At 42.8% G+C, this 11,886-nt stretch overlaps 1 protein-coding gene across 1 annotated transcript in view; it reads right to left on the reverse strand.

The window, feature by feature from the left end:
- vstm2a (V-set and transmembrane domain containing 2A) overlaps positions 1-11,200 on the reverse strand; it is a 62,394-nt gene extending 51,194 nt beyond the window's left edge. The window contains exons 1-2 of the mRNA XM_070853327.1: positions 11,122-11,200; positions 9,622-9,788 (exon numbers count right to left, since the gene is read on the reverse strand). Coding sequence (XP_070709428.1) covers positions 9,622-9,788; positions 11,122-11,200 — 246 coding nt within the window. The remainder of the gene's footprint in view (positions 1-9,621; positions 9,789-11,121) is intronic.
- Between the last annotated feature and the right edge of the window lie 686 nt (positions 11,201-11,886).

Here is an 11,886-nt window from a genome sequence, read left to right on the forward strand (position 1 = left end):
TGTTCATTATTTCTGATAGCCAAATTGCCCCAGGCAAGGTACCATTCTCAACACCACTGATCACAACACTCTCACTGCAGATCTAAGTGTGTAAATGCATTGGAATAAAAACAAATAACCAACGGACCAGTACTCACTCTTGAAATGTAAGAACACTACAAGCATACTATCCATCCATCCGTTATTTATACCACTTATCCTTAAGGGACACAGGGGAGCTGGAGCCAATCCCAGCTGATATTGGGCGAGAGAGGTGGGGGGGTTACACCCTGGACTGGTCGCCAGTCAACCACAGGGCCAACACACAGAGACGGACAACCATTCTCGCTCACATTCCCAAGGAATTTAAAGTCACCAATAAACCTAACCTGCATGTCTTTGGAGTACTGGAGAAGCATGGGGAGAACACGCAAACCCCACACAAAAAGGTTCAAGGCTCAAACCACAAGCCTCATACTAATGCTCCAATGATTCTAATCTCTGTAAGAGGCCTAGAAACTTCAAAACGAGGGGGGGGGTTTGTGCTGAATACCAGAGTTCCACCCATTGTAATGTACAATTGGTCTGCCACGACACCGGCACCTCTCTGAAAACCAGAATCCTACATAAAGGCAAGAGCATTGAAAAGCCCTACCCACCTAACACTAACACTAGCCACTGAGCTAGCTAACTGCTGTTAGCCCTCCACCCCTCATTATGGAGCATGGACGGCTTGCTTCAATGAAACATCAAGCTCCTGATTTGTGAGTCGACTGTGCTCATGTCAAACAGCCCGACCAGCACACAGTTCTGTGCAGACACACATGGGACGGCAAGAAAAAGGATTTGTTTTGCATGCATGTATGAATCTCTTCCAGATATTTCCCCAGAGGCATCCTGTATTCTTATTGCATCACACCTCCCATATGTTATTCCATCTGCCTGCCCCTTCAACTCTCCCTCCATCGTTTCGCTTCCTCTACAGCACATGAATGGAGTCAACATGGCTGAAGCTGTCCCGGATCCAACAACAGGAATATTTAAAATTGCACAGCGGGGTTTTTTCTTGCCATGTTAGAGAGGAGAGTTCAGAAGGAAGAAATGTGGTTTGCACAAATAGAAAAGAAGACAAATTGCAGCCTTTTCTCTTAACCTTATTTCCTGACTCAAATGTAAAATGTACATATTCTAATGCATTTAATGATAAATTGTCTTCATGTGAGATAAGACCATGCTACAGACAGAAGAATACAGCTCTTGTAGGGCTGGAGGAGTTCCAAAATACCATAAAGGGGCAGACCAAATAAAAAAAAAATATGCAAACACAATTAAAATCCCTGAAAGAGTAAAAAGCTTCCGTGTGACCTCCAACTTTCAAAATGCATCACGGTCGTATCGCATGTCCGTCCGACGAGCCTTTCCGGTGCTTTGATTTTCAAAGAGGAGGAAAGCAGACAGGCATCTGAATCATCAGATTTATCAATATGGAGAAGTATAGCTGTGGCTTCTTTTTTTCCTGAGATATTGCACAGTCGGCTGACGGAGCTCCGTCTGTCATCCTCTCCGACACCTGAACAGTCAATCATATTCCATAACAGTCGCTCCATCACCATCATGAGAGAATAAATGCCCTCTAACTAGAAAACCTTGGCTTAACCTTTCTCCAGTATTTCCTTTGTACATCATTCACAATGTGCTTCAGCAGTTTAGTTTTTTTTTTTTTTTTTTTACATATTAAACCACAAATCTGGAGATTCCCTTTCTGTTTTTTTCTTCTTTTTCTCACTTATTGACTACAAAAAGACCCAAATACTAAATGGATCATACTAAGAAGTATTGTGTACGTGGTTATCCAAACCCTGATGTGTCGTATTCCTCTGTGCCAATAGAGTTCCAATAGTGGATTCATTCGCCACTAAAAATAGTTCCCAAATGCATAATTTTGAGTTTACCTGCTACAGCAGATAGATCTGTTCTGTAAATTGCGCTCGCTACATGTTAGTGCATAAACCAGGACGCTGCTGGTCCCTCATCTACATAGACAGAGAGCTTCTTTTGATGTAGCCAATGAAATCATTTCATTCTACATTGTATTTGCATAAAGCAGTAATGTCACCAATGTTGCAGTTTGGCTGCGGGTCACGCTAGACATCGGCCTGCCGCCCTCCATGAGCAACAAACCCTCACCAAAACCCTACGTTAAATTATTAACTCATTTAGCAGATTAGCAAAACATGTAGCAGCCCTCCCACTCAAACATAGAATGGGGAGGTATGACATGCAACAAGGAACTCAGCCACAGCTGCACAGCTGAGGTGATCAACTGGACCAATTCCAAACCTTTTTTTGTACCAATAAGTCCTTTCAAAATATCAAAGAGTAAAATGAGGGCCATACAAAGTATACAAAAGCCGTACCACTGTATAGTTATTTGGATTTATTTCATTCTAAAGTATTACGCTAACTTTTTTGACTGTTCTAGCGGCACACGCAGTAATGAAGCAACTTCCAGTGATTTCAAAAGGAAGCCTTCCGTCCATGACTGATGACTTTAGTGGAGCCTGACAGCACGAGGTCCACGGTCTGCAAGCCCAAAATGAGAGCAGCCAGCTCTTTCATGTGCCGGTGCACGCTCACACACAAACAGCCACCTCCCGCGGAGAACTCATATTCACTGCGAACCGTTTGGAAATCATTACAATCATTACAGACGCGTGTGTGTGTGTGTGTGTGTGTGTGCATAGGCGGGCGGCGGTGCTGATGAGAGCGGTTACCATCATATTGACTCCCACCGCAGTTATCTCAGCGAGAGTGTTGGGAGAAGGCTGCACGAGCAGCAGCCAGGCGGTGATGGAGGGGCAGAGAGGCAGACAGTAAGGTCACTGAGAGAGCACGGCAGCCGATGGATTTTATGCTTCCTTGCTGTTATACCCACTGGATTTAAAAAGTCACTTGTTAAGAGAGGGAAAGCTCACTTTGGCTTGAGAGCATTTTAGTCAGTGTGTTGGCGGATGTTTCATGTAATGGACATTTGTATTCTGACCGCAGGCCTCAGCTGATCCCTATTTTTATTGCTGGGAATGATTGAGGGGAGCCTTGCATCATGCCAGCTTACCTTTTTTTTTTTTTTTTTTTTTTTCAAATCCATCTCACTTTTAAAGATACATCACACAGCCTTTTAAGAATATCTCAGGTCAGGTAAAGCCAGGTTTGAATCCAGCAGCAGTCTAGCCATTCATGCACTCCGGGTGGTATTTGAGGAATAAAATACAACATGAATTTTTAAACAGCACATATCTGCGTCGAGTCTCCAGCGTTAGCTCCGATTCTTTGTGCTTTAGCTTGATCCGGTTTTTGAAATTCATACCGTCAAGGTGTAGCTTTTTGACACATACACATTTAATTGACTCTAAGCTGTTAATATTTTTGATGTATTCATTCTCAAACTAGACGGCACCTTAAATATGCGGCTGCACACTGAAGTAGTGGCTGAAAGGATCAGAAGAGTTACCTTCACAGATGTGGCTCAGCTTTGCTGCTTTTTTTTTTTTTTTTTTTTTCTCCCCTTGTATTGTAACATAATCCCACACCAAATAGAATTACCAGTGGACAGGATTGTAAAGATTTACTCAATAAATTGATCTCATGGCAAACAATAGCAGTCAGATTAGCTGGATAAAAAAAAGAGGGATCAAACCCCGAGAAGAATGGAATCCACCTCTTCAGAATAAGAGGGGTTTGAAACCTAAAGGGGGAGTCTGGTAATGTGTTTTCAAATTGAAATACATGGAAATGAGGCTTTTTCGTCCACCATGTGTGACATAGCCCTCAGCTGTTACCATTACCCAGGAGGCCGTGCTCTGTTCTTTCTATGCTTTCTGATTCTATGATGGAGGTCGAAGCAGCAAAGCAGAAATTGACAGCCTCGGGGTGTACTTATTTAGTGTGGGTGTATTTATTACCTCCACCATGTTTTCACCTCTGAGTCGTGTGTGCATGACATCACAAGAGTAACTACAGATTGAACTGATCTGAGGTGGTTAGATAGGCTCAGTGGATCTGGCATATACAATGTCCAGCACGAGGTGATTTACGCTTTTGGGTCATAACTATTCCGTATGTCATCGCAGGCTTCAGTTCGAGGCTCCTGAAACAGCTTTGTGCACACAAGTTGGACGGGAAATCAAATGTGATGGAAGAAGACAAATGATAGATGTGACTGCAAAATCAAAGAGAGAAATAGTAACGCACCATCACCACACCTGTTTGTTTGTATTTTCAAATGAGTTGAAGATTCAAATTTTGCATTTCATGATAATGTTTGGATCACAATGAAATGAAACCTGCGAGATAATTCAGCCAACTTCAGTTTGCTAGGACTCTCTCTTAGCCTGGAGTCTTGTTGACTTGTTGGATCTACCTCCTCGGTAACGGTGACACAATGTGTAAATGAACGTTGTTACACCAAATGAGGAAACACTTCATGTTTTACTTGGTATAGATGTTATAGGTATATCCCTGTTGTAGCTGATGTTACTGCTACTGCTGCTGCTGCTCATTCACCTCCACCCCAGCATCTACCTGTAGACTCTGTCTTGTCATGATATGATAAGATATGATATAACTTATATTGGAGTTTTCTTTCGAGATGTGGAGAAGGTGCGAGTGGTGGTATCCAACGTGGGGCTTGTTTATTTGTATTGTATTTGTTCTAACTTTTTTTTTCTTACTTTTTTCATCTACTGGCTGGTTTACCTCTGCCAAGAATTTTACATTGTGAGCAAATGCGGCATACGGCACCTGTGATGAGTCTGGCGAGCAAAATGCCAAACAAATGATGCTGTTTTACACATAACAGGAAAATATATTTTAGTGAGAAAATCTGCAGTCGCAAAATTGTCATAATGATCAAATTTGCAAAATGTTTCCTGACAACATATTTCATTTGTTTTCCTACAATATTTCTCACAGCCATAGCGACTACAGCATAATTAACGTTATATAAATAGCATTCACGACTCGTGTTTAAGGTTGGCTAAGGGGACAGACTGTAATAGATCATGAACAGTGTTTTGAAGCACAAGAAAAGAAGCATTTTCCTTATCAATTTATAACCAAACTTATGCTTTCGTGCCTGGAAGTAACCATATGCCGGACTCTGGATGCAAACCTTGATTCTAATGTCAAGGTCTTGTTTGTGCGTGCTCACCATCACCTCTTCCCGATGAGTGGGACGAGAACGTAGCACTTTCATGATTAAAAAAGTTTTTGGCAGTAAACACGTTTGCAGGCAGCAATTGAGTTTCCTTCAAAACATATTAGGAGCATAGAAATATAATTTCTAGGAGACAGGATTGGGGTCACAAGTGCATGCTGCTTCACTTTAAGGGGGAACAAATTAAAAAAGGTTGGGAAACCGCTGGTCCAGAGGTTACATGACTTGTAATGGAGTACACGAGGAAACCAGAAACAACCCGATGGAGGCCGAATAGCCACAAAGGAGCACACATCAAGTTATTTAATGGGAGCTAACTACCAGAAGTGCTACATAAGCCCTCTAACAAATCACCTCCACTGCTGCGAACTTCATCCTCAAACACATAGAATAACTGTGCACGACATTAGAATCTCGAGAGCTACTTTTCAGACTACATAATCATGTCCCGTCTCGTTTTGTTGCACAAACTGCATGTCGAAATGCCGCACAGAGCGACGACCCATTGCTTCAGCAGCAATCTGTTCCTGCTCTGGAACAGCACATGTTTAGCTCACGCTAACGCTCTGCTATATCTGTGCATCTTTACTCTTTGACTAGAATCAACAACATCACAAGTGTAGCAAATCCCGTCAGCGGGACGGATCCTCTTTGTCGCGGAGGTGTGAATATTTTGTTTCCGTCTCTCTGTGTTTGTGGATAATTATGAACTGGCACCGCGGCATTTATAATCTGAGAAGGAGAAATCATTTGCCAGGCTGGAGCCAAGCAGCAGCTTCCTCTATTGACATGCTTCCCTCTCTCTAATCTATGTCCAGTGCAGCCTCACACATTCTCACAAAATGGCCTGAACATTATGGATCTCATTTTCCTTTGATACAAATTTGATCTTAGAGGAACATCAAACATGCTTTTTTTTTTTTTTTCTTATATTTATTCATAAACAAACTTACATGCAGCTAATTGTTCGCTAAAACCGGTTTCCTTTTACCCAAACCACAATGTTTACTCTCCGTCCGTAAGCAGAATGCTATCTAAACACAACCGTGAGCCGTAAGACCTAACCCTGGCCTAACCTCATTCATTAATAAACATGGTGAAAGTGGATATCCCCATATATATATATATATATATGTGTGTGTGTGTATGTATGTATTTATATATATATATCTATCTCTCTCTCTCTCTATATATATATATATATATATATGTATATTCATAGATACTAAACGTCTAAACTTCGGGGGAGTCTCTATGAAATAATAATACATGAGCCATTTGAAATGTTTTCATTAGCTGAAATGCTGCACCCATTTATTTATTTGATTTTTCCTTCTAGCAGGGATAATACAGATAAACGTTCTACATAAGAAGAAGCAATGCACCATATAAATTGGATATTCAGGTTAAAAAAAAACAAAAACCGACAGCGTACATATAAATGTGTGTGTGTGTGTGTGTGTGTGTGTGTGTGTGTGTGTGTGTGTGTGTGTGTGTGTTTAAAGAGTGTAAATACAAATGCAGCGTGTCGGTACCCTCACGCACGCGCTCAGAGGTGTCACATTAAGAGGGGGTTTAACAGGATATATATGTGATACTGTCACAAGGAGAAGGCTAAGATGATTCTCCAACCTTTAAGCCCATTAAAGAGGTTCAGTGCTATCTCACTGTGGATGAGACAAGGGTCTGTGCCTATAGGGCGATTTATATTTTAAAGATACATCTTCACCTCATTCCCTCACCTCCAGTGCGAATAAACACCCTCTCCCTCTTTTTTTTTTTTTTTTGTTGCTTAGAAATGAGGTTTAAATCAATGTGAAATATATTAACCTGATAACCAAATTAGTTTTTTTTACACGTCACACTTTCAGATGGGACCGTTCCATCCACAGAGCGTCTCAGAGAGGTCGTCTCGAGCATATTTGGACTAATAAATTGTCTGCATTCGGTCTTGGTCTGTAAATTCAACATATTAGTTGAATTAATGTATTCATCAATTATTAGTTCATGAGGGAGGTGCAGGACCTGTGAGGGATCTGTAGTTCACCAACTTTGGGTTTTTGTCTCAAAAAGACAAAAAAAGAAGATTCGATCAGTGTTCCAGTGTTGTGTGATATGGAATTCACCCAGAATTGAGAAAAAAAGTACAATCCCAGGTCGGTCACAAACATGAGCACACTGTAACTTTTATTAGTGGAGTTAAAGGGATGAATTATATTGTTTGGGAATAAAGAGTACTAGGACTTCTCCAGTGGTTTAGTGAGTTAGTTAGTTAAACGTTGTGTTAGACATGATGGAGCTCAATCAAATGTGTTTTTTAGATATACAGATATCACCAGATAATCATTTATTTACTCATATTACTGTATTTTTTCTTGTTGTAGTAATGTCCTCTTGTTTTAAAGGGGTACATAGTATAAATATTCATTACTGTTATTAATCTAGTTATTGTATTTCCATCAGTCTGTCCTGTTTTCCTACTATTGCTTATTTTTTCTATCCATGCCTATCTTGCCCCTGCCTCTGTTGCTGCTGTAACATGCAGATTTCCCCACAATGGTGGATCAAGAAAGTCTTATCTATCTATTTCTTGCCGACTTTGGTGGACCCAGGCACACTTCAAAAGACTGGAGTGGTCAAAAACCTGTTTTTGTATTGTTGTCTGATATCAGCTTTCCATTGATTTGACACGGGAGTTATATGCTTTGTCAAGACATGCCCAAGCAAAACAATGGGGCTGTGTGTGAAATTAAAAAAAAAAAAAAAAGGAATTTTACAACCACCTTCTCCACCAGGTAGGTGGCTCGGTACACTTCTTGGCGTAGGTGTCTCTACTTTTCATTGTTTTCCTTTGTGATATGACTGAAACACTTATATAATTTTCAAAAATGAACTGAATGCAAATGATTGTAGCAGAGAAGGACGGCGGCCTCACAGTAAGAGATTCATTTGTCTAGCTGAGAATTGATCGTGGGTCACAGAGAGTTGAAGATAAAGTATCCACCCACCCGTCAGCCCGGCACTTACTTTCCCTCTGCAGCAGCATTTCAGTGTGAAACTGCTGTCTGTTTCTCGACGTTCCTCTTTTCATGTCATCTTTTCAAAAAATCCGACAACTCTTTTTTTTTTTTTTTTTTTTTTTTTTGTTTCAAGCTGGCAGCTTATATTTGCATACATATTTGCATTCTAAGACATCGTGCTCATTTCCTCTAAATTTCCAGGAGACCAGCTGCTTCCCTAAGCAGCATCTTTCACACAGCCTTGACTCTGTTCCCATTCAAACTGCAACACTACAGGACAAACACCCCCCCCCCTCTCTCTCTCACACACACACTCACACACACACACACACACACACAGCGGCTTTCATTTCAAACAGCCAACCCTGATAAGAAATGCGGGCAACAATGTGATGTCTGCATCAATAGGCCACTTCAGCCCAACATCCAAGAGTCACGTGGGATCAAACCCACATCAAAGCCTGGCCGACGCCTCGATGAGAGCCCCCCGCAACAATGGAACAATAATTAAAGCCATATGGATATCCAACCAACCCCTGTCACACACACACACACACACACACACACACACACATCTTTCTTCCTATTTGTCACAAAAATAGAAAGAGCACCATTTGATGTCTGTCATGACAATACACCAGCCCTTCCAAATCTTGACATGCAGCTACCTGCTGTACAAAACGCGAGTGAGTCATCTCCATCCCTTTGAATGCAATAAACACATTTAGACGCTTTCACCCACAAAGCAGCCAAATCATTATTCGGGGGGGCGGTGGGGGACGGGGGGGGGGGCGAGGGAAGTTCTCACAGGCAGCAGTAATGCAACAGCAATGTCAGAATGTCAATGCACTGTTTAATGAGGCAATATACAAGAATATGCTTTAGCTGTATTGATTCAGCCACGTTTTATCCAGTCATGAATAGTCAGGCTCATTTACTTCATTTATTACGTAATTAATATCCAGAATGAGCCCCCCCCCCCCTCCACACTAGTCCTTGATAATTGTTTTTTTCTGCTCCCTGCTCAGTGTGTGGAGGAATTATCATTTAACTGTTTGAAGGAGAGAAGGGACATAAATATATATATATATATTTAAAACAAGCTGCAAACCTCCAACTTTTACATTGAACTGATGATCATGGGGGGGGGTCACACTCAAGTTAAAGTAACTAACTGTGCATGAAGTTTGTGATCACTTCCAGGCAGCAGCTTGATCTATTTGAAGGTCATAACTTGTTGTTTCATGTGAAGAATGAGGTCAGTGAGAAGTTTGCTGCTCCACCAGCACCACCGATGACATAAGGCGCTTGTGCGTAGTGGTGCGGGTACTTGTTGGATGATGATGTGGGGGGGCGACGGGGGGGGGGGAGAAGGAGAAAGAAAAAAAAAAAAAAGGCTCTTTGTACCTCTTCAGCTTCGACGTCCTCCTCGCTGTCAGTGGGCTCCGGCGCTTTCACAAACCACCACTGGATCTCTAAATACACCGACGCGGTTCCGCTCTGGAAAGCACACGCCATTTCTATGTTTTGTCCCTCTTTAACCGTCATGTTGGAGGGCAGATCCGTGAAGCGACCTGCAGATGAGAGAAGGGGAACGGGGGTTGGGGAGTGGGGGGGGGGGGTTGTAGGTTGTTTCGATATGATGGGCACAGTTGTGTGATTTCAACACGCAAAGCAATACCCACGAATAACAGACTCCAGTGGTCTGCAGTCCTGCGTGTGGCGCGTCCGCAGCTGTGTCAGTGGAAGCAGGAGCTTGACAAAGGTGCGTTTTTGTTTTAATTGAAGGAGATGCACTCCCCCCCTTCCCTCCCTCCCTCCCTCCCTCCCCACACACACACGCAACCCCCAGTCACGGATACTGACGCGTCTTCATTTGGAATTTACATAACGCACAGTCGCAACATGGCATCATAATTCAGATATTAAATCATGAGTATTATGAGGTCGAGGTTTTATGGCAGTGGGGGTGGTGTTGGTGAGGGGAGGAGGGAGGAGGGGGGGGGGGGGGTGAATTTCCCCATTCGATGTTTTGATTGTGTCGCCGCTGACGGACACTTTGTGCGCGCCATGAAACACTAAATAAACTTGGCTCTTGTGCAATGACACACGGAGGCGCCAAGAGAAAGCATGATCAGATGATCATTAAGGGGGGGTTTTCAACAACAAAAAAGGGGAATATTGCCTGAAGCAGAAAAAAAAAAAAAAAAAGAGAGTGATGCATATTCATGCTGCAAAACTTTAATATCAAACCATCACGTCTGTGTGATGAGCTACAGCCAGGTTGAGGATATATTTATAGATCTGTGCGCTTTCTTTTGCGTTTGGGAATGTGTCTGTGAGAAGGAAGACGAGCAAAAAAAACAGGCAGTGTGGAAGTAGTAATGTGATGGAGATGAAGCAGGGCGCACAGACCGAGGGACCGTCTCCCTCAGCACCGCGCACGGCCGCACGACAGGAGCTGTCCGCGGTGCTGAAGCCTGCGGCTCACCGCTCACTTTCTCATGCGTGGAGCCTCTTAAGGAGAACTTATACCTCTCTTCAACGGCTCAATCTCATGTCTGGCACGAAAGAAAATGCGAGAAAAACATCCCACAAGATGTGAAAAGACTTGATTTCAAACAATCACCAGTTGCATTTTTTTCGTCATCACGGGGTAGCCTTTATATATATAATAAAAAAAACCTTCATCTTTCATCGTGAGCTTGCTTTTCCCTCTTTCTGGGCTCGTTACAATCCATCTCACTTCAAACACTTCGCGTTTTGCTCCTAACAGCCTCCTTTGCTTTCCAGAAAGGCTGCGCACTTTTAACACTTCCTCTCTCCAGGCGGAGCGGAGCGGAGCGCAGCAGCCCGACGCGGTGACACCGACACACACTGTTTGGTAGGAAAACATGCAACTCTTACCTTCAAGGGAGGATCCCAATTGCACACAAAATCCGGCCAAGAAAACAAATCCAACAGTATCATGAGAGGTCCACATCATTCCAGGATAGATAAGATGTTTTTTTTTTTTTTTTTTACATCAGCCGTAAGGGGGTAAACAGGCGGGTTTTTTTTTTTTTTTTTTTCTCCCCGAAAAAGCAATCAAGTCAAACACACCAGCAAAATCAAACAGTTGCCGGGCGAGTGGGTTTAAACGGAGATCGCCGAAGGTGGAACATGCTGCAAAAACTACAGCTTGACGTTGCCTGAAGTTCTTTTTTTTTATCTCCCTCTCTGCCTCTCCGCGCGAGAGACTGTCGACTGGCTGGCTGAACTGGAGTCTGTAGAATAACCGGGCTGCGGTCTTCGTCTGCGCTACCGGAGAGACGTCAGTCTAGTGGATCACTGTGGCATCCACACACACACACACGCACACACACACACACACACACACACACTCCACACCTCTGCAAATCTAGTCCTTATCCGGCCTCTCTCTGTCACCTTGACCACTTGATTTAAAATGCGCTGCACATTTCGGCATCAAATGGCTGCATCTTTACTGAGGATGTGTGTGTGTGTGTGTGTGTGTGTGTGTGTGTGTGTGTGTGAGGGGTGGGTGGGTTGGATAGAATATTTTTGCTAGAATGAAAAGACGTACGATGTGGAGTTTTGTTTTGTTGCATTGCACTTTTCAAATGACAGATGCTTTACAAGGCTCTCTCTCCGACCAAACCAAAGTATGAA

Source organism: Pempheris klunzingeri, chromosome 21 (genome assembly GCF_042242105.1).
Source record: "Pempheris klunzingeri isolate RE-2024b chromosome 21, fPemKlu1.hap1, whole genome shotgun sequence".
NCBI lineage: Eukaryota > Metazoa > Chordata > Actinopteri > Acropomatiformes > Pempheridae > Pempheris > Pempheris klunzingeri.